Genomic DNA, 23,949 nt, shown 5'->3' with positions numbered 1-23,949 from the left:
CATACCATAGAATGTGTGTAAGGCTATAATAGGGTAACTGGCATTTGTGAGGTCCCATTGAGTTTAAAATTGCGAGATGAGAGTAAGTTTCCCAGCCTGTCACTCTCTCTAAAAGTGAGCCAGGCCCAGAGAAAGACGCATTTACGCTAAATTTACATCATACCCCTCGGGGTTAAAGGGCATACAGATGGATTCTTACACCCCTAGGATTACTAAACCACCATTTAGATTTTCCTTCATTTTTCCTGCTAATGTCCGACCTGTAACTTGGAGCCGACTGTGACTTTCGGAATGAAATTTTGCATCAATAATGGAAATAAAATGTATATGGGGTTGACATGATTTTTTGACCTTGAACTAGTTTTAAGGTCATGACCCAATTATTATGATCCAATCATACGATGATGACCCAATTATAGACATTTTCACATTTTTCACCAAAACTCGACGAAGATTTGTGTGATCAGAACAAAATTGTGCTCTCTAGATATCCGAGAGCAAGGCACATTTACGCTTAATTTACATCATACTTTATACCATGACTTCATACACTGGGTTAAAGGTCAAGGTCAAATGGCGGTCTGAAAAAATAATGCGTTTTTTTTTTTTTGGAGTCATCGCTCAATTTTGCCAATGCAGAATCTCAAAGGCTGCCTGGCTTTCCAAGATGTTCAGATTGCATCTTAAGAGTGGACCTGCACTGAAGACGTGAATCTGATATTTTATTAACGAGCAACGGCACCTGCCCGACGGGCGGGGCTTCAAATGAGATGCCCAGATGGAAAGGCAAAATATCAGAAATTGAAGGCTTTTTTATTTTAAACGATTTACATAAACATCTGTTAAATCATATCACACGCAAATCATCAAAATCTAAACAGTATTTGTAGAATTTCAATAAAAGCCACATCACTGTTCATATCGGTAAATATTATTCCATCGTATTTGGAAAAACTGGGAAATTGGAAAATCGTAAAAATTTGAAATTGGAAAATTGGAAAAAAAAATTGGAAAAACAATATAGCCCATTTTACTCCAGGGGCTCCCAGGATTACCCACCCAAAATTTCGTTGCGATTGGTTCAGCCGTTTTTGCGGTACCTGGGAACAGACGGACAGACGGACATTCGGTGAATTACAGTAAGATGTCCTTGGCCTACTTTTTTCAGATTGTGACATAATTAACAAAACCACACCTTTTCATAACTTGAATAATTTTCCTCCAATTTTCATGATGTTGAGTTATATGGATAGATTTTATATTGGGACACATTTTCTTTATTTACACTCTATCCCTAAAGGTCAAGGTCATATGGCAGACCCCAAAAAGCACAGCCATCGTTGGATTGCGGGCCAAGGGTGAGTCGCAGGTGATCGCCAAAGGTAAGTTCGAGGGCAGCTTACCCTTGACAATCGCTTTGTGATATCTCATTATTTTTTGCTGTGTTTAATTGTGAATGCTCAACATCGGGGGTCACTTTTTTTTTTGGCATTTTCGATTCTGTGTCGAACAAAAAGCATGGGGCATAAAGATGGATGCACCTGAGAACAAAATAATCCTGGCATATCGATTAAGCATTTTGTGACTGAAACAGAGATGCGAAGTACAGTATACAAGACTGCCGATAAACTTTCTATATTATAATAGCCGTAGATGATTCTGTCTGACTGTCTGTTGGGTGTCTGTCCGGGGTGTGGCTTACTCGGTTTGCTGAGTAGCTCCTCCCATAGCTCCACCCATTCTGGGAGTGGCTTCATATAATTATAAACAAATATCCACCATTTTATTAACTCGCATAGCTTTGAGGCCTGTTTTGTAGGCCCGTGGTGTCTTGCTCTCTCTCCCAGTTTTATTTCAAATCAAATTCGATGTATCATTTCATTTTTCTCTATATTATAATAGCCATAGATGTTTCTGTCTGTCTGTCTGTTGGGTGTCTGTCCGGGGTGTGGCTTACTCGGTTTGCAGAGTAGCTCCACCCATAGCTCCACCTATTCTGGGAGTGGCTTCATATAATTATAAACAAATATCCACCATTTTATTAACTCGCATAGCTTTGAGGCCTGTTTTGTAGGCCCGTGGTGTCTTGCTCTCTCTCCCAGTTTTATTACAAATCAAATTCGATATATCATTTCATTTTTCACAGTCGCTAACATAGTTTTAGACTCAGTTGAAAAAAAACGGGAAGAAAATCCAATGAAAGTTGCCGTTTATAGAGCGAAATGAATTCTCAAACGCCTGTAACTTCAAGGCCATTGAGTCTCTCTCACGCCTTTATCTCCAATCTAACTCACCATATGATTTCATTTTTATCGATGGTTTCAGACTCGGTGTCAGCAATAATTGAGAACATTCCACACACGCGGGAAAATGCAGAGATATATTTTTAAAAATCGCGTCATGGTGTATCATACACCGCCCAACATGACACCGACGGCAACGTGTCGATATATATTAAAAATTCGCTTTTGCTTTTCCGTTAGGATATATTACTTTTTCGTTTGATGACAGTCGTCACAAAAACGTCAACAATGATGCCGACATATATTTCTTCGTTTTTTTTTCATTCAACATTATTAGCCGGAAGTAAAATATGTTTCAGGAAATTACCGAGAGATATTTCTTCGTTTTTTTTATTAGTTATGTGCGCATACACTTTAAATAGGTTTATTTGAAATCTTTAATTTTCCACAAACATTCCACACACGCGGGAAAATGCAGAGATATATTTTTTAAAAATCGCGTCATGGTGTATCATACACCGCCCAACATGACACCGATGGCAACGTGTCGATATATATTAAAAATTCGCTTTTGCTTTTCCGTTAAGATATATTACTTTTTCGTTTGATGACAGTCGTCACAAAAACGACAACAATGATGCCGACATATATTTCTTCGTTTTTATTTCATTCAACATTAGCCGGAAGTCAAATATGTTTCAGGAAATTACCGAGAGATATTTCTTCGGTTTTTTTATTAGTTATGTGCGCATACACTTTAAATAGGTTTCTTTGAAATCTTTAATTTTCCACAATATAATTTACTTGCCATTTATCATTTGATGAATACGAGACACTTCCTCGAGGATCGTGACAATTCATGCGCTGCGTGGAAACTTCTATTTCCAAAATGAATGAGACGATCGATGAAGAACGCAGACTTGAACAGGATGCAGCAAGAAAACGAATGAGACGGGCGAACGAGTCCATCGACGAACGTCAATGCAAACTTGCGGGGTCACCCGTGGGAATCCCACGGGTGACCCCACTATATTTCTTCGTTTTTATTTCATTCAACATTATTATCCGGAAGTAAAGGTTCACATGTTCATTTCACGTGTGCAAAAACAAACTCCATTTCACGTGTGCATGGACATGAAACACAGACGGGAAAATGCTAAGAGATATTTAGTTCGAAGCAATTATACACCGCCCAAATAAAATATTTCACCGATACACCGAGCGAATTTCAGCGAATTTCACCGAGTTTCAGGAAATTACCCAGAGATATTTCTTCGTTTTTATTTCATTAGTTACTAGCAGAAGTACTCAGCGTTGCCGGGCGGGGGAGGGGGGAAGGGCACGTACACTTTAAACATGTATATACATGTGGGATGTGGGATATATACATGTGGGACGTGTGTGTGTGTGTGTGTGTGTGTGTGTGTGTGTGTGTGTGTGTGTGTGTGTGTGTGTGTGTGTGTGTGCGCGTGCATATATGTGTATGTGTGTATATATATGTCTGTGTGTGTGTGTGTGTGTGTGTATGTGTATATATATATATATATATATGTGTGTGTGCATATGTGTGTATGTGTGTGCATGTGTGTCGATGTACATTTGTCTGTACGTGTGTGTGCGTGTATGTGTGTGTATATATGTGTGTGTGTGTTTTTGTGCATGTGTATATGTGTGTGTGTGTGTGTGTGTATATGTATGTGTGTGTGTGGGTGTACATGTGTGTATGTGTATATATATGTGTGTGTATATGTGTGTATGTGCATGTGTGTCGGTGTACATGTGTGTGTACACGTGTGTATGTGTGTGTCTGTATGTGTATATATGTGTGTCTGTATGTGTATATATATGTGTGTGGGTGTACATGTGTGTGTACGTGTGTGTGTGTGTGTATGTATATGTGTGTATGTCTGTGTGTGTGTATGTGTATATGTGTATGTGTCTGTGTGTGTATATGTGTATGTGTGTGCATGTGTGTGTATACATATGTGTATGTGTATATGTGTGTATGTGTATATGCATGTGTCGGTGTACATGTGTGTACGTGTGCGTGCATGTGTGTGTGGATGTGTATGTGTGTTTGCGTGTGTGTGTATATATGTGTGTGTGTATGTGTATATGTGTGTATATGTGTATGTGTGTCGGTGTACGTGTGTGTGTGTGTGTGTGTGTGTTTGTGTGGGTGTGTGAATAAGAGAGAGACCGAATTGTGAGATACAGAAATGAAAAAACGAGGTGTGTGTGTGTGTGTGTGTGTGTGTGTGTGTGTGTGTGTGTGTGTGTGTGTGTGTGTGTGTTATTGTGAAACTGCATGTGCAGGTGCAGCATCTAACTCAATATGTCGAAATGTCACACACGTCCATGCCCGTGGGATTCCCACGGGTGACCCCACTAGTAAATGAATATTTCGTGATTTTATTTTAAATATTTCAAATTTGTGTGATCCGATTGGCTGATGCTGAGACAATTTTCGCAACAGAGTTGAATGCAACGTTCCGAAATGCGGGTCTTCTTCTTCATTAGCATGTCGGGTGGCATCATTGGCTGAGGGCCCACTGTGCCGCTGATGCAGTGCCCTCTGCTGGTTCGGGAAGGAATTTGGAATCTGTTCACAGGGTGCTGGTGATAGTTCACCTTTGCTTCACGAAGGACACCGTGGGATCTTCAACGTCCACCAGGGATCTTCAAAGTCCACCAACGAATACCGGCAGACAGGACATCCGGCTTAACGTCCATCCGAGGGACGTCACACATCGATGAAGCACCCGCATGTGTTGTGAAGCACCGGGACGATCGTTTATATAAGTATAAGATGTCGAGTTGAATGACAGAGATGAAAACATTGTTAAACGCGACAAACAGGTGTTTGTTTCCTTGAATATTTATAGTTAAACTAGGTACGTGAAACCGTGGCGGAAGTGGTATCTACTACCGAATGAAACACGAGCAAAGATGGAATGATTGAGTTGAAAAGGCGGGAAAAGGTTTGAATGATTTACGGAGGGGTTTCAACGGCGAAAAAAAAAAAAAGAGGCTCAATGACGTCACGGCACGGGGTCGCGTGTCGCTGTTTCCTTTGTGCAGCAGTTTGGTGTTTACCTGCATCGAGACGGAGCTTTGTGGGAGTTTGTAAGAACATAACAGGTATGTCACGGGGCGGCTATGGCGGCGCGACTAGAGGCTCGGGTAGAGGGAGGTCGAGGAATGGGGGAATAAGTTTGTGGTTAAACTTAAGGGTGAGAAAGTTTCCCGAGCTGGTGCGGAATGGTTTTTGGGTGAAAGCGAAATATCAATGTCGAACCGGGGGGGGGGGTGAGACCGTAGTCGGGGGTACGAGGTACAAGCCCCCCAATTCGCCCCCTGCCCCCCAATCCCCACCATAGGAGAACAGACAAGGCGATGTGCGCGCTTCGTTTTGCCGCAAACGTGTCATGGCTCTTCCTGGAGGAGGCCACGCTGGCGCGCCGCCTGCTGGCCGCGCGGGACGCGGGTTTCGAGGCAGTTGAGGCCGCGTGGCCTTACAAGAACCCGGTGACGTATGTGGAGCAGGCGAGGAAAGAGGCCGGCGTTCGGGTGGCGCTGCTCAACTCCCCTCCCGGTGCCTCATCTCACCACCACATCTTTCCTAACAACCACGTCCTCTTTCCTCACAACCACGTCCTCTTTCCTCACAACCACGTCCTCTTTCCTCACAACCACGTCCTCTTTTCCTAACAACCACGTCCTCTTTTCCTAACAACCACGTCCTCTTTCCTCACAACCACGTCCTCTTTCCTCACAACCACGTCCTCTTTCAACACGACCACGTCCTCTTTCATCACAACCACGTCCTCTTTCCTCACAACCACGTCTTCTTTCCTCACAACCACGTCCTCTTTCCTCACAACCACGTCCTCTTTCCTCACAACCACGTCCTCTTTCCTCACAACCACGTCCTCTTTCCTCACGACCACCGCCTCTTTCCTCACGACCACGTCCTCTTTCAACACGACCACGTCCTCTTTCATCACGACCACGTCCTCTTTTCCTAACAACCACGTCCTCTTTTCCTAACAACCACGTCCTCTTTCCTCACAACCACGTCCTCTTTCCTCACAACCACGTCCTCTTTCAACACGACCACGTCCTCTTTCATCACAACCACGTCCTCTTTCCTCACAACCACGTCCTCTTTCAACACGACCACGTCCTCTTTTCCTAACAACCACGTCCTCTTTCCTCACAACCACGTCCTCTTTCATCACAACCACGTCCTCTTTCATCACAACCCCGTCCTCTTTCCTCACAACCACGTCCTCTTTTCACCACAACCCCGTCCTCTTTCCTCACAACCACGTCCTCTTTCAATACGACCACGTCCTCTTTCATCACAACCACGTCCTCTTTCCTCACAACCATGTCCTCTTTCATCACAACCCCGTCCTCTTTCCTCACAACCACGTCCTCTTTCCTCACAACCACGTCCTCTTTCATCACAACCCCGTCCTCTTTCCTCACAACCACGTCCTCTTTTCACCACAACCCCGTCCTCTTTCCTCACAACCACGTCCTCTTTCATCACGACCACGTCCTCTTTCATCACGACCACGTCCTCTTTCAACACGACCACGTCCTCTTTTCCTAACAACCACGTCCTCTTTTCCTAACAACCACGTCCTCTTTCCTCACGACCACGTCCTCTTTCAACACGACCACGTCCTCTTTCATCACGACCACGTCCTCTTTTCCTAACAACCACGTCCTCTTTTCCTAACAACCACGGCCTCTTTCATCACAACCACGTCCTCTTTCCTCACAACCACGTCCTCTTTCAACACGACCACGTCCTCTTTCATCACAACCACGTCCTCTTTCCTCACAACCACGTCCTCTTTCAACACGACCACGTCCTCTTTTCCTAACAACCACGTCCTCTTTCATCACAACCCCGTCCTCTTTCCTCACAACCACGTCCTCTTTCCTCACAACCACGTCCTCTTTCATCACAACCCCGTCCTCTTTCCTCACAACCACGTCCTCTTTTCCTAACAACCACGTCTTCTTTCATCACAACCACGTCCTCTTTCCTCACAACCACGTCCTCTTTCAACACGACCACGTCCTCTTTTCCTAACAACCACGTCCTCTTTTCCTAACAACCACGTCCTCTTTCATCACAACCCCATCCTCTTTCCTCACAACCACGTCCTCTTTCCTCACAACCACGTCCTCTTTCATCACAACCACGTCCTCTTTCCTCACGACCACGTCCTCTTTCAACACGACCACGTCCTCTTTTCCTAACAACCACGTCCTCTTTCATCACAACACCCGTCCTCTTTCCTCACAACCACGTCCTCTTTCCTCACAACCACGTCCTCTTTCATCACGACCACGTCCTCTTTCCTCACGACCACGTCCTCTTTCAACACGACCACGTCCTCTTTTCCTAACAACCACGTCCTCTTTCATCACAACCCCGTCCTCTTTCCTCACAACCACGTCCTCTTTCCTCACAACCACAACCACGACCTCTTTCCTCACAACCACGTCCTCTTTCCTCACAACCACGTCCTCTTTCATCACAACCACGTCCTCTTTCCTCACAACCACGTCCTCTTTCCTCACAACCACGTCCTCTTTCCTCACGACCACGTCCTCTTTCAACACGACCACGTCCTCTTTCATCACGACCACGTCCTCTTTTCCTAACAACCACATCCTCTTTTCCTAACAACCACGTCCTCTTTTCCTAACAACCACATCCTCTTTCATCACAACCACGTCCTCTTTCCTCACAACCACGTCCTCTTTCAACACGACCACGTCCTCTTTCATCACAACCACGTCCTCTTTCCTCACAACCACGTCCTCTTTCAACACGACCACGTCCTCTTTTCCTAACAACCACGTCCTCTTTCATCACAACCCCGTCCTCTTTCCTCACAACCACGTCCCCTTTCCTCACAACCACGTCCCCTTTCATCACAACCACGTCCTCTTTTCCTAACAACCACGTCCTCTTTTCCTAACAACCACGTCCTCTTTCATCACAACCCCGTCCTCTTTCCTCACAACCCCGTCCTCTTTCCTCACAACCACGTCCTCTTTCCTCACAACCACGTCTTCTTTCATCACAACCACGTCCTCTTTCATCACAACCATGTCCTCTTTCCTCACAACCACGTCCTCTTTCAACATGACCACGTCCTCTTTTCCTAACAACCACGTCCTCTTTCATCACAACCACGTCCTCTTTCCTCACAACCACGTCCTCTTTCATCACAACCCCATCCTCTTTCCTCACAACCACGTCCTCTTTCATCACAACCACGTCCTCTTTCATCACAACCACGTCCTCTTTCCTCACGACCACGTCCTCTTTCAACACGACCACGTCCTCTTTTCCTAACAACCACGTCCTCTTTCATCACAACCACGTCCTCTTTCCTCACGACCACGTCCTCTTTCAACACGACCACGTCCTCTTTTCCTAACAACCACGTCCTCTTTCATCACAACCCCGTCCTCTTTCCTCACAACCACGTCCTCTTTCATCACAACCCCGTCCTCTTTCCTCACAACCACGTCCTCTTTCCTCACAACCACGTCCTCTTTCCTCACAACCCCGTCCTCTTTCATCACAACCACGTCCTCTTTCATCACAACCACGTCCTCTTTCCTCACAACCATGTCCTCTTTCCTCACAACCACGTCCTCTTTCCTCACAACCACGTCCTCTTTCATCACAACCACGGCCGCTTTCATCACAACCACGTCCTCTTTCATCACAACCACGTCCTCTTTCCTCACAACCACGTCCTCTTTCCTCACAACCCCGTCCTCTTTCATCACAACCCCGTCCTCTTTCATCACAACCACGTCCTCTTTCATCACAACCACGTCCTCTTTCATCACGACCACGTCCTCTTTCATCACAACCACGTCCTCTTTCATCACAACCCCGTCCTCTTTCATCACAACCCCGTCCTCTTTCATCACAACCACGTCCTCTTTCATCACAACCACGTCCTCTTTTCCTAACAACCTCGTCCTCTTTCATCACGACCACGTCCTCTTTCATCACGACCACGTCCTCTTTCATCACGACCACGTCCTCTTTCCTCACAACCACGTCCTCTTTCAACACGACCACGTCCTCTTTCATCACGACCACGTCCTCTTTCCTCACGACCACGTCCTCTTTCATCACGACCACGTCCTCTTTCATCACGACCACGTCCTCTTTCATCATGACCACGTCCTCTTTCATCACAACCACGTCCTCTTTCATCACAACCACGTCCTCTTTCATCACAACCACGTCCTCTTTCATCACAACCACGGCCGCTTTCATCACAACCACGACCGCTTTCATCACAACCACGTCCTCTTTCATCACAACCACGTCCTCTTTCCTCACAACCCCGTCCTCTTTCATCACAACCCCGTCCTCTTTCATCACAACCCCGTCCTCTTTCATCACAACCCCGTCCTCTTTCATCACAACCACGTCCTCTTTCATCACAACCACGTCCTCTTTTCCTAACAACCTCGTCCTCTTTCATCACGACCACGTCCTCTTTTATCACGACCACGTCCTCTTTCCTCACGACCACGTCCTCTTTCAACACGACCACGTCGTCTTTCATCACGACCACGTCCTCTTTCATCACGACCACGTCCTCTTTCATCACGACCACGTCCTCTTTCATCACGACCACGTCCTCTTTCATCACAACCACGTCCTCTTTCATCACAACCACGTCCTCTTTCATCACAACCACGTCCTCTTTCATCACAACCACGGCCGCTTTCATCACAACCACGACCGCTTTCATCACAACCACGTCCTCTTTCATCACAACCACGTCCTTTTTCATCACAACCATTCCCTCTACCCTCCTGCCCTCTGCCCTCACCATCACATTCTCATCAAATGGTTTCCCAGGTTCAAATGCCATATTCCACATTGATTTATCCAATATCTACAACATGGAAAAGACCACAAACGTCACCTTATAAACCTGAGAAACAAGTAATACAGTACATGTGCATGACACCTAGATTTATTGTATTTGTGTGTTCACCTTTTATATCGTGGTGAGTCATTGATTAATTGGTTCACCAGTTATCAAACAGAGTGACCACTATATTCGTCATGGGTGTGTGTCTGTCTGTCTGTCCGCAGCATAACTACCCGATGATATCATCCGATCTTGATGAAACTTGGGTGGGAGGTTGATATCATGATCTCGTTGTGTCCTGCCTTGAGTGGGCGTATTGTGCCCATTGTGGGCGGAGCCACGCCCAAAAAGAGATGTCTTTTTAGGGGGTAATCAAGTTCAAGCTACATCTTCTCCGAGGGAGTTGGTGGAATCTGACAGGGGTTTCGGTATTTGGTTAGGCCAATGTCATGTGTCCAGCCCCACGGAGGTCGATTTTTCATTTTCACCCCAAGGTCACAAAATTTAGAAAAGTAGATTTTTGATGGTTTTATTACATTGTTCGCTTCCTGTTAGGGTGAAATGTCATACATGATCTTATATTATCACATACATCATGAAATACAAGTTTTCCAACAAATTTCAGAATCTTCGACCTTTGACCATTGAAGGTCACAAAGGTCAAATTTTCAAAGTTGTCTGAATTGAAGCGAATTTTTGGTATTGTGTAGCTAACTAAGCTCAAAACGCACGTGGCGCATTGGGCCCTTTGTAAATAGGCATGTACAGATTGTACACCGCATGTCGGGGGCCGACACCTGCCACGTGGGCCCCCGGCCCCCAGTCCGGGCCTGTTTCGGTTATAGTCCGTCCTTTGTCATTGAATACCGCTCGCTCGTGAACCATCGCCGTCTCCTGACTTGTATGTTTTATAATCTTCCTGCTTTCTTCATCTTTTTCATTTTCTTTAAACTTTTGATGTTCATCATATTTCATCCCATTATGTTTGTTTTTACTCGTGACTTCATTATTGCTTGTTTAATTCTCCAGCCTGTGATTTAATTCTCCCTATGAAATGCAAGCCTGGTGTTGGCTTAGCGGTTAGGGAGCCGGCTTGGGATCCTAGGATCCTGGGTTCGAATCCCGGTCGATCGCTGAATTAACGCCAGGGGGGTTGACAGCCTGTCATCCTTCCGAGGTCGGCAAATTGAGTACCAGCTTGCTGGGATGAATGATCCCGGTGTGTACCCTGGCTTAGAATAGGTACACAGCATGCCTGCGCATCGTAAGAGTGTGACCAAGGGTTGGCGTCAGGAAGGGCATCCGGCCATAAAAACATTGCCTCAAATAGGGAACCATGATTGTCATGGGGCCCGCGAGGCTAACCCCCGCCCTAGCGGGGAAAAATGGCCTTAAAGCGATCATTCATTCATTCATTCATTCAAATGCAACCAGAATCGTATAATATATATAACAAGAAAGATCAATCGGAGATTGCAGACCCTCGCCAGGATGTGTTTTCAGTGGTTTTTAAGGCTTTTGTGTTAAAACAAATATGGCGGCCGAACCACGTGACCGATGATGTCATCATTATTTTTTTCCTCCACCAATTTATCCCTAGATTATGCTCAGGAAATTTCATCTTGATCGGATTAAGTGTTGTACTTGTCGAATTATGACGTGCACCTATGGAGGTGATGGAGGTACCTATGACATCATCATTAACATATTGTATTCCCCATGGAGAGTTCTTTACAATGAGCCATGTCTCAATTTTTTCTTTTCAGCGCTTTCGGAGATATAAAGGAGCAAAATTTTTCGGTTTTTCCAAGAAACCGAGTTTCCAAGAAACAGAGAAAATCGTATTTATTCTGTGCGGACAAACAAACAAACAGACAAACAAATGAAAAATCTGTCAGAGACCGAGGACTTGCCGGAATGTACTTCTTTTTTTTTTTGGATTTGCCAACCACTCCCCACCATCACGGTCGTCTCTCCAATGCACAATCCCACGAAATATGCGGAAAGGATGACCCAAAACCAATGATCTTCTTTTTGATTCGGATATAAACATAATTAAAGTAAATAATGACCTCTGCCATAGTTCAAACGACGTGAGTTTAATCTCTACATGAGAGAATTCCACATAGCTATTTGGGCGGTGTATAAGCCAACAGATCACTGTCTCCATCGATCTTGCCAAGGCCGTAACACCTATCGGCTCAAAATCCTTTTAACTGTTGACTTGGTAGTTTTTACAATGAAGGAAACACGTATCGGGAGTACATACGACATAGCGATTGTGAATGTGACAGCTCTGAGGCGTCTTTCGCTTCGCATCGCAGTGACGGTGAGTACCAACATGGCGGCTGTAAGATTAAAATCTGGCTTCAAGCCCCCTCACCACCCAAAGCCTTCAACCAGACATATCAACGCGCTCCTCCCCCTTAATTCCTGTTCTTCAAAGCAAAGCGGTAAAAATTGTTTTATCGCCATTATATATTACTCGCAACAGTACCCGCCCTAATGGCGGGGCTTCAATTTGATTCAATTCAAACGTTTTGGGTGACCTTGAGCTTGACCTTGGGCCTAGAGTTAAGAATTGGGCACAGTCTATTGCAGGGCAAGGCAAATATGTGTGTAAAGTATGGCGATGCCATGTGCAACTATGTAGACATAGTACTGCGCACAAACAGACAAACAGACAGACAGACAGACAGACAAACCAACCAACCAACCAACCAACCAACCAACGTACTTGCCGGAATAGATTCCGGCAGCTAACAAACAGACAGACTCAAATGCAATACCCTCTCCTCAGGCGAGGGTAATTATCTCCACCCTCTCTTTATCGTAGAGATTATCATCCCAGCTGTCTACTCCCTCTTAATTTAATTACCATCACTCCCTCTTTTAATGAAAAAAACCTTAATTACCCCTCCCCTCAACCCCCAAACTAGGCGCACGACCACGAATCGGAACTTGAATCGGAAAACGCACCTGTAGTTTAGCAGTACTTTGGCTCTGAATTGGTCCCGATTGCACATGCGCAGAGAGGACTGAGATAATATCATTACTCTCTGTCTGTCTGGTCGTCAAACTAAATTGAAATTAATTTCAAACAGGAAACTTGCTGTTTTTAAGGACGTCATAAAGGACACAAACAATACGCACTAAGTAATAAGGTGGTGTACAAGACACTGGCATCAATGGCGGTACACTTCCAGAATTTCTTTTTCTACAACCTTTAAAATCTTTAATTTCAATTGAATTAGATACTTGAACATTGTAGAATACAAATCGCCTTTTTTGCACTTTTCAAAACCTTCCATTTAGCAGTACTTGGACAAAATATTACCACATTTTACATCATCTCCACCAATCAAATTTCACGCTCAGGGACCTCGCCCATGGTGGATCAAAGGGAAGCCAACCTGGTGTTTCAAATTCAAGGTGAGGCATCAATGTGTGTGCCGTCCATTGGATGGATGTTAAGCTGGATGACCCGTCAGCCCTCATTGGTTTTGTCAGACCTTAAATATCCAGTGTTATCTTTTGTGAAGAGTAGGCAAGTTATCACCGCGGCACTAAACAAGTTGCACATTTCTACCACTTGCAGTCCAACGTCGGGGATGGCCAGGCCTAAATCCTTGTGAAAGATTGAAGCCAAATATGTTCCCCGGTGACCCCACAACAAGGTGGGAATATTGGTAGTCATGAAGAAGTAGGAGGATTTAGCAAAATAAAGACCTGGACCCTTAACTATAAACAGATTTCTAGATTCAAAATACTTAGTATTGTCCACGGGTAATATTTATGCCCTAAATAGTTTACCATTTTGTTGGTGTCTGCTAGTAATTGGTCTTGGTCAAACTTGATTGACGTCCTAGTTAAGCACTGTCATTAACTTGTTCTTCTTTGGTTTTAAGTCGAACTTATGGTTTATCATCGTCATTAGTCAACAAGTATGACATTGATAGGATCCATGGTTTGGAAATGCAAATGAATAGATGATTACCAGGTGAAAGCCTTTTTAAAACCGATATGATTGATCTACGGGTTGATAAAGTAAACGGACACATCTCGCCACCTATAGGTCATGTTGCTTGGCAGCATGCCGGCGTCACCTGTTTCGAGCAAGATCTCAAGTTTGTCACATTAGATGGATTCAAATGAATGTTTATTATAATGTTGGCACGACATTAATAGGGAGATTAAAATTTTCTTCCCATTGGCAAACATGATGAGAAATTATGCCGGCACACCATGTCCGATGTGTGCTTTTGGTTATTAAGTTGAAGAATGTCTGCTGTGCAATTATTTGATTTTCTTTATGATAAATAATTTGGCTTTTTATTTTCTTTATGATAAATACATCCTTGCAGGATGTTCTGTTGTAAAGGCAATTCTAAGGACCACTTTCATCAATTGCATTAATTTTTCCAGTTCTTCTTCTACTTCCACTCCTCCTTTTCCTTCTCCTTCTTCCCCCACATTGCTGTGGAAGGAGGGGAGAGGGGTAGGAGGGGCAAGGCTTTCATGGACCAGCTGTTCAGGCCCGATGCTTGGCTAAGTTAGTAGTTAAGGCACGAATTTGGAATTTGGTTAACGTGATGGCAATAGTTCACCTACTCTTCGCAAAAGACACCGTGGAATCTTTAACATCCACCAACTATTGCTGGTAGATGGGACGCCCAGCTTAACGTCTATTTGAGGGACGGCAGGCACATTGATGAATCACTGGGATGACAGTTCATAGTTTTGTCTTGACTTGAATAGCTTAGAGGTGAGTTTGTATATCTCTCGGCCATCCTGCCAGCCCTGTTTGTCCAGTGCATAGCGCATAACATTTGTCATCATAAAGGCAGCATCTGTATGTATGTGTATCTTTTGGGCTGTCTACATATTAAGTATGTGTAAAAATAATGAAATACTACACTCCTGCAGTCTCTACCTTTTTTTTTTTTTTTTTTTTTTTTTTTTTTTGTATATAAGATCGAGGCTCGTGAAAGAGCGAACATTAATCACACAGAAAGACAAACCGACACATAAAACATATAACATCGGGAGCGGTAGACAAGATGGGGAGAGAGGGGGAAGGACACAAACACAACATTTGAGAGCAGGGACCGAGAGACATTTTTTTTTTTTTTTTTTTTTTTTTTTTTTTGTATACAAGATCGAGGCTCGTGAAAGAGCGAAAATGCACATGCACATGCATGCACATGCACATGGAGACACATGGAGACATCGAGAGATCTGAGAGAGGGCGAGGGCTTTGGGGGGGGGGGGCATGGGAAGGGGGCGGTGGGAGAGGTATAAAACATATGGACACTGCCAGGACTTCCAGGAAAGAAGTTGGAATTTCAAACAAGGTGGATCTGGGGTGAATTAGCGGGGGTAGAAAAGATCAAGGTTTTGGATGGGGGAAGATAAGAGATGGTGGTGAACAGCTGTTTTAAAGACCTGGAGGGAGGAGTGGGATTGAAGGGAGTGAGGGAGTTTATTCCAGAGGCGGGAGAAAAGAGGAATGAAAGAGTGAAGGTGAGCAGAGAGCCGAGATTTCGGCAGTTTAACCATCAGAGGGTTGCTGGCAGATCTTGTGCGACCTGTAGGAATATTTGGGGGACAGAGCACAGAGAGAGCTGGGGGTGCAAGGCCGGAGAGGAGTCGGTAGAAGACAGAAAGACCACCTACCTGCCTGCGGTGAGTGAGTGAAAGGCCCTCAGAGATAGCTTCATCGCGGGAGATTCCAATAATTCTGAAAGCTTTGGTTTCAACAGCGTGAAGCCGAGCTAGGTGTGAGGCAGGAGCACTGGCCCATAGGGGAGAACAGTATTCCATTGAGCTGCGGATGAAAGCCTTGTATGTGGTGAGGAGCTCAGGTGTGCCGAGGAAGGACTTCGCACGACGGAGGATGCCCAGTCGGCGACTGGCTTTGGAGGCCAGCTTGGAAATGTGGTTTTCCCAAGAAAGATCATGGCAGATAGTGAGACCCAAAATCTTGAGCGACAGAACTTCTTGGAGAGGATTGTTGAGAAAGTAGATGGGAGGGTTGTCCAGTCGATCTTTTCGGAGAGACATAGTAAGAGTGTGAGATTTGTCAGGATTGAAAGACATGTTCCACTTGTTTGACCAGTCTGTGATTTTGTCCAGGTCTTCAGAGAGTGAGGAGGCAGCAGACTGCCGATCTGAGGGAAGAGGAATGGAGGGCAGAGAGTGGAGTCATCAGCAAAGAGATAGAGAGGATTTTCGAGAGAGTCAGAGAGATCATTGATGAAGACCAGAAAAAGCACGGGGCCCAGAACACTGCCTTGGGGAACTCCAGCCTGAACAGGAAGAGGAGATGAGAGAAACCCATTCAGGGCCACACGTTGACGACGACTAGAGAGGAAGTCCGCCAGCCATGCGTGGAGATTTCCATGGATACCAAAGGAGGAGAGTTTGGTGAGCAGAGCGGGGTGCCAGACCGTGTCGAAGGCACGTGATATGTCGAGGGAGACAGCTCTAAGCTCTTTTCTTGTGCTTATCAACTTTTCCCCCTACTCCTCAACTCCAGCCCACCCGACCGCTTTTCCCCCCACTCCTCAACTCCAGCCCACCCGACCGCTTTTCCCCCCACTCCTCAACTCCAGCCCACCCGACCGCTTTTCCCCCCACTCCTCAACTCCAGCCCACCCGACCGCTTTTCCCCCTCCCCCTTCTTGCTGAATACATCGATTTCCCCCTGTAATCTTGCAGCAGCTAATTTTTTTTTTATGCCAGCAATGTAAATGTGGTGAGGATGCTTTTAATTATGCAATATTGACCATAACATGATGTCATACCTAATTGATGCAGCCATTGTTGCACATATCACAATTTAAAACCCTGTCACCTGGGATTGCATCTAAAATGTATTTCCAATTTTCGTTGCATTTCCAATGCAGATATACCAAAGTTTGATGACTATTGGCTATGCTATAACAGCTAATTTGCACTGTTGTGTAATTGATGGCTCCTCCCCTCCCCTCCATCCTTCTTGTTTGCATATTCTGCTGACAAAGCGTGGTGCTGCCAAAGCAGTTTGTGGCAAGGATTATGCTGGGTGGTTCACGATTGCCTTCCCAGCAGTCAGTCAGAACAGGAATTTGGAATTTGGCCATGTTTCCGGCGATTGCTCAACCGACCCTTCATCAAAAGACCCATTGGAACTTTACCATCCACCAAAAAAAGCACAGAGCTGGGTCCCCAGCTTAGTGTCCCGCTCATGATGGTGCACTAATTGATGCAAACCTCTGTTTGTCAAACTCCAATTCAACAATTTTATAGTGGAGTTGAGAATTGGACCCAGACCAAACAACTTGGGCCATATGCACTATCTCTGTGCCATCCTCTCAGACTATAATTTAGGTATGCGAGGCCTATTCTGGTCTATATACAAGGTCATATCCCTGAACCACTAATGTACAGTGGTGTCAGACTCAGACTGAAAACAGGATTCAAATGTTGTTACTGAACAAGACAACTACTTGAAAGTGCACTTGAACTTTCAATGGTGGTTGTTCAGTGCCACTCAGAATGTGGGCAGCATTCAACGACTGAACTACATGATTGACAGATATGCTTCACAATGTGCAGGACATTAGAGGCATTTGGTTCCTTCTGATGGGCATGTGCTCTGTTGTTGAATTCATATAAATGTCACCTCAATCTGCGATTTAAATTTGATTTGTTGTGTGCCTATGTGGGATTTCTCCCTCTGCAGGTAAGGGCGGGCTTGGACTTGGGGCACAACCGGGCCGGCAAGTGGAATTTCGTACCGGTCTTGAAATGGCCGTCAGCTATGCCAATGCCTTGGGCTGCGACAGGTTTGGCCAGGACCGCAAAACCTCAAACATTTTCCTGAAAATCGATGCTTGACTTGTTTTCGTCAAGCCTTCTCCCTGTTGTTTTGCCTTCTCCCATGGATCTCATGTGAATGTAATGCAGGGGTCTCTGTGCTTCCAACAGGATTAATGTCTTGGCGGGTCGAATCCCAAGCCAAGAGAGTCGTGTGGCTATGACCTCACAAATGGAAGAAACCTATGTGGAGAATCTGCGCTTTTCTGCAGACTTGCTTGACCAGGTTGAACCACGTGACATTTTTTAAAATTTTTTGTAATCAGTAACTATTTTCTGATTTCTGCTACAATCTTTACTAGCCTGATTGGTTTTGAAAGTACGGAATCAAACCCAGACCAGATAGGTGGCACGACAGACACTGCACTGGAGTCCCAGTAGTTGTGGGTTCATATGTGGCTTAAGTAAAGGAAATAGTTTTGGCGATTTTGATGCTCTAAATCCACGTCCTCCCACCCCCACCACAGAAAAAAAACTAAATTCGACAACAACACCTTAGAAATTACTATTCTGAGAAACCAAGCTTTTATCAGAAGAATTCCCATGTTGCTCGGATTGATAACAAAAGCCTAGCTGGCTCGTTGATCTCCTTCAGTAATCTGCCTGTACTGCCTAGTCTGGTTAACATGTAATTCCAGTCTTCTCTGTGCTTGACTTGTGCCCTCAGGGCAATTATATATATATATATATATATATATATATATATATGAAAGGACATTAGATATATATATATATATATATATATATATATATATATATATATATATATATATATATATATATACATATATATATATATATATACATATATATATATATATATATTGCTACCTCAGAGACATGCTGAATGGAGAAGGTGGATCAGACTCGGCAACGGTTGCTCGAGTGAGATGTGCATGGAAGAAGTTTCGGGAATTGAGTGGCGTGCTGATGAGGAGGGGAGTGTCGTTGAAGCTGAAGGGAAAGGTGTATGCTGCATGTGTGAGAAGTGTTATGATTTATGGGAGCGAGACATGGGTAATGAACGTAGAGCAGCAACGAAGGTTGGAAAGGGTGGAAATGCGAATGGTTCGACGGATGTGCGGAGTATCGTTGAGAGAGAGGAAGACAAATGATGAATTGCGAAAGATGATGGGAATAGAGCCTGTGATTGATGCTGTGAAGAGGAACAGGTTGAGATGGTTTGGTCATGTGTTGAGGAAGGATGAAAGTGACTGGTTGAGAAGAGTGATGGAAATGAATGTAGAAGACGGGGAAGACCGAGAAAGACTTGGCTAAAGATGGTGGAAGAAGAAATGCGGGCAAGGGGGTTAACAAGGAGAGATGCAGAAAATAGGGCAAAATGGAGAAGATTGTCATGGGGACCGCAAGGCTAACCCCCGCTCTAGCAGGGAAAATGGCCTTTAAAATGCATGTTGTTGTTGTTGTTGTTGTGTATATATATATATATATATATATATACAGTGAAACCTTGACTTACGAGTTTAATTCGTTCTGTGACAGAGCTCGTAACTCAATTTGCTCGTTTCTCAAATTAAATTTCCCCATTAAAATGAATTGAAATGCTATTAATCCGTTCCAGCCCCCCAAAAACCACACCAATATTTGTTTGTTACACGTGTTTTTAAATAAGAAAAATGTACTTTATAAATAACAAATAATGTATAAACAAGCACGACCTCGTCGTGCTTGTTTTAATCTTGCCGTCAATCTTGCAAAGTTTAATCTTTAAAAGTTTAATCTTGTTTAATCTTGCAGTCTTTGCAAGTTTAATTGCTTGTTTAATCTTTGCAAGTTTAATCTTGTTTAATCTTGCAGTCTTTGCAAGTTTAATTGCTTGTTTAATCTTTTCAAGTTTAATCTTGCAAAGCGGCTTAATCTTGCAGTCACCACTCGCAGTCGCGCACAGTGCAAGGGTTAACCTATCCTTCATGGGTTTGTGGCCTGGCATGCTCTTCTCCTCTGCCGTTATATACGTCCTCCTCGGAATCTTTTTCCAGAAGAGCCCTGTCTCGTCACAGTTGAAGATTTGCTGGGGGATGTATCCTTCGGCTTCTATCAGTTCGGCAAAAGTTATAATAAAATCTTCAGCTGCCTTCACATCCGAGCTTGCTGCCTCACCATGCCTGACGACGGAGTGAATGCCGGTCCTCTTCTTAAAATTATCAAACCATCCCCGACTGCCTTTGAATGACTCTTCCGATGCCTCGTCCGTTGATGTTCCCGCCGTCTGCTGCACCAAATCCCCATAAATGTCTCGTGCCTTCTCACAGATGATGCTCTCGGTCACGGTATCTCCTGCGAGCTGCTTCTCCGTCAACCACACAAACAACAACTTCTCCATCTCTTCATGGACAGAGGTCCGGAGCTTTGAAATAATCTTAACGCCCTTGGCTGGCGTTATAGCCTTTATCGACTCCTTCTTTATCTTTATCTATTCCAAAATAAACAAAATGCGAAAACAAAGCAACAGCGATACGGCAGAGTTGCTTGCACGGCAAGATAACCACGTGAACTGAACGCTCGCTGGGCCACCTAGTGGCGGGTGGCGTAAGCTCGCTCGCTCGTAACTCAGATCTCGGGTCGCATCACAAAGCAAAAAATCGACCGAGCGACGGCTCGTATCTCGGAAAACTCGTAAGTTGGTGCACTCGTAAGTCAAGGTTTCACTGTATATATATATATATATATATATATATATATATATATATATTAAAATAGGCGTAGGTGATTCTGTCTGTCTGTCTGTTGGACGTCTGTCCGGGGGTGTGGCTTACTCGGTTTGCAGAGTAGCTCCACCCACTCCTCCTTCTTGGAGGCTTCATGTCAACAAATATCCACCATTTTATTACCTCGAATAGCTTTGATGCCTGTTTAGTTAGGCCCGTGCTGTCTTTCTCTCTCACACAGGTTTATTTCAATTCTAATTCGATATATCATTTCATTTTTAACAGTCGCTAACATAGTGTTAGACTCGGTTGAAAAAAAACGGGAAGAGAATCCCAAGAAAGTTTCCGTTTATAGAACGAAATGATTTCTCAAAGGCCTGTAAAATAAAGCCCATTCATTGAGTCACCCTCACGATTTTATCTCGAATTCACCATTTGATTTAATTTTTATCGATGGTTTTAGACTCGGTGTCAGAAATAATTGAGGACATTCACGCACACACGGGAAATTGCCGAGATATATATTTTTTAAATCGCGGCACGGTCAGTCATACACCGCCTGAAATAACAGACGGGAAAATGGCCAGATATATTAAAAATTCGTGGCGGACTTTTCCATTTGATGACAATCGTCACGATTAAATATTTAATTTATACGTCGTCACAATAATGTGGAGAGAGGAGCATAGCTTCGTTCACGTGTCGCCACAGACGGGAAATTGCCGACAGATATTTCTTCGTTATTATTTCATTCATCATTATCATACTGAAGTAAAGGTAATCCTGTTTAAACTGGCATTAATTCCATCATTGTTTTTTTTCCGCACGAGTTCTCAAGGCTGAATCGCCTAAAATAACAGACGGGAAAATGCCGAGATATATAAAACAATCGTGACTCGGTTTCAAAAAACGGGAAGAAAATTCAATGAAAGTTACCGTTTATATAACGAAATACATTTTCAAAGGCCACTCTAATTCACCATCACAGTCGCTGGGATGGTTCAAATCTCAGTTTCAGCTAAAGTTGAGAAAATCGGCAAAATGTATTCCAACATTCCTTTTGAATGTGTTGACTTTAATATGTGGGCACGCGGCACGGCGAAGGAGAGAGGAGAATGACAGCCGAATGAGAGAGGAGAATGAGTGAGGAGAATGAGGGAGGAGAATGAGAGAGAGAATGAGAGAGTACAATGAAAGAGGAGAATGAGAGAGAAGAATGGGAGAGGAGAATGAGAGAGGAGAATGAGAGAGGAGAATGAGAGAGTAGAATGAGAGAGTAGAATGAGAGGGAAGAATGAGAGGGGAGAATGAGAGGGGAGAATGAGAGGGGAGAATGAGAGGCGAGAATGAGAGGAAAGAATGAGAGACAGAGATGAGAGAGGGAACGAGAGGTGAAGGATAGAAGAAAACGTTCCCAGGACTACGTTATTTATATTATTACTTGGTAAAAGTACAGCGAATGAATACTGAAGTTCGGGATCGAACCAAAGTCAAATTATATTTTTCCATTTTCCTGGGGTTACATACAAAGTTTGTTTTAGGCGATTCAACTCTTCCAACTATGTAATTAAACAATACAGTTCTTCAAAAATGTACATAATAATGTCGACCAACTATGGAATACAATATTTATTAATAACGTTTGGTTTTAATCCACTTCTACTTTGTAAAGCGAAGTGTTTTCGATACTTTCAAATTTATAAATGAACAAGAGTCAAGGCGGGTTCTCCACTCTCCACCCTCCATCCTCCACCCTCCACCCTCTCAAATCAAATAAAGTGAAGTCAACCAAGTGAAGGTAGAAGTTTCACTTCCCACCCTATGCTCCCTCCTCTCCCCTGTATGTGATCCTTTCCTCCTCTCCCCTGTGTGCAATGCTCTCCACTGTGCAGCGTGCGTAGTGAGGGGTTGGAGTGGAGCGAGGGGTTAGAGAGGAGCTAGGGGTTGGAGAGGAGCTAGGGGTTGGAGAGGAGCTAGGGGTTGGAGAGGAGCTAGGGGTTGGAGAGGAGCGAGGGGTTGGAGAGGAGCGAGGGGTTGGAGAGTGAGGAGCGAGGGGGTTCGAGAGTGAGGAGCGAGGGGTTGGAGAGGAGCTAGGGGTTGGAGAGGAGCGAGGGGTTGGAGAGGAGTGAGGGGTTGGAGAGTGAGGAGCGAGGGGGTTGGAGAGGAGCTAGGGGTTGGAGAGGAGTGAGGGATTGGAGAAGAGCGAGGGGTTGGAGAGCGAGGAGCTAGGGGTTGGACAGGAGCGAGGGGTTGGAGAGGAGCGAGGGGTTGGAGAGGAGCTAGGGGTTGGAGGGTGAGGAGCTAGGGGTTGGAGAGGAGAGAGGGGTTGGAGAGGAACGAGGGGTTGGAGAGTGAGGAGCTAGGGGTTGGAGAGGAACGAGGGGTTGGAGAGTGAGGAGCTAGGGGTTGGAGAGGAGCTAGGGGTTGGAGAGGAGCTAGGGGTTGGAGAGGAGCGAGGGGTTGGAGAGTGAGGAGCTAGGGGTTGGAGAGGAGCGAGGGGTTGGAAAGGAGTGAGGGATTGGAGAGGAGCGAGGGGTTGGAGAGTGAGGGCCGATTGGAGAGGAGAGTGAGGTGCGTTTGGAGAGGCGAGTGAGGAGCCATTGGAGAGAGGAGAGAGGAGTGAGGAGCGATTGGAGAGGAGAGTGAGGAGTGATTGGAGAGGAGAGTGAGGTGCGATTGGAGAGGCAAGTGAAGCGCGATTGGAGGGGAGTATGAGGAATTGAAGAGGAGTGTGAGGGATTTGAGAGGAGTGTGAGGGATTTGAGAGGAGTGTGAGGGATTTGAGAGGAGTGTGAGGGATTTGAGAGGAGTGTGAGGGATTTGAGAGGAGTGTGAGGGATTGGAGAGGAGTGTGAGGGATTGGAGAGGAGTGTGAGGGATTGGAGAGGAGTGTGAGGGATTGGAGAGGAGTGTGAGGGATTGGAGAGGAGTGTGAGGGATTGGAGAGGAGTGTGAGGGATTGGAGAGGAGTGTGAGGGATTGGAGAGGAGTGTGAGGAGGTATTGGAGTGGAGTGTGAGGAGTATTGGAGAGGAGTGTGAGGAGGTATTGGAGAGGAGTGCGAGGAGGTATTGGAGAGGAGTGCGAGGAGGTATTGGAGAGGAGTGTGGGGAGGTATTGGAGAGGAGTGTGGGGAGGTATTGGAGAGGAGTGCGAGGAGGTATTGGAGAGGAGTGCAAGGAGGTATTGGAGAGGAGTGTGAGGAGGTATTGGAGAGGAGTGCGAGGAGGTATTG

At 45.0% G+C, this 23,949-nt stretch overlaps 1 protein-coding gene and 1 long non-coding RNA gene across 2 annotated transcripts in view; one reads left to right on the top strand and one right to left on the bottom strand.

Moving 5' to 3' along the window:
- Nucleotides 1-1,051: 1,051 nt before the first annotated feature.
- The window catches only part of LOC137428519 (uncharacterized), a 71,599-nt gene continuing 48,701 nt past the window's right edge, over nucleotides 1,052-23,949 (bottom strand). The window contains exon 3 of the long non-coding RNA XR_010984711.2: nucleotides 1,052-1,100. This is a non-coding gene — a long non-coding RNA (uncharacterized LOC137428519). The remainder of the gene's footprint in view (nucleotides 1,101-23,949) is intronic.
- HYI (hydroxypyruvate isomerase (putative)) overlaps nucleotides 5,279-23,949 on the top strand; it is a gene marked incomplete in the record, with an annotated part of 75,473 nt that continues 56,802 nt past the window's right edge. Inside the window, 4 exon segments of the mRNA XM_078777152.1 lie at nucleotides 5,279-5,384; nucleotides 5,624-5,838; nucleotides 17,913-18,015; nucleotides 18,158-18,272. Coding sequence (XP_078633278.1) covers nucleotides 5,640-5,838; nucleotides 17,913-18,015; nucleotides 18,158-18,272 — 417 coding nt within the window.

The sequence above is a fragment of the Myxine glutinosa genome, chromosome 1, assembly GCF_964187855.1.
Source record: "Myxine glutinosa chromosome 1, kmMyxGlut1.1, whole genome shotgun sequence".
NCBI lineage: Eukaryota > Metazoa > Chordata > Myxini > Myxiniformes > Myxinidae > Myxine > Myxine glutinosa.
The sequence above is the reverse complement of the archived record's forward strand: the minus strand, read 5'-3'. Positions and strand labels throughout refer to the sequence as shown.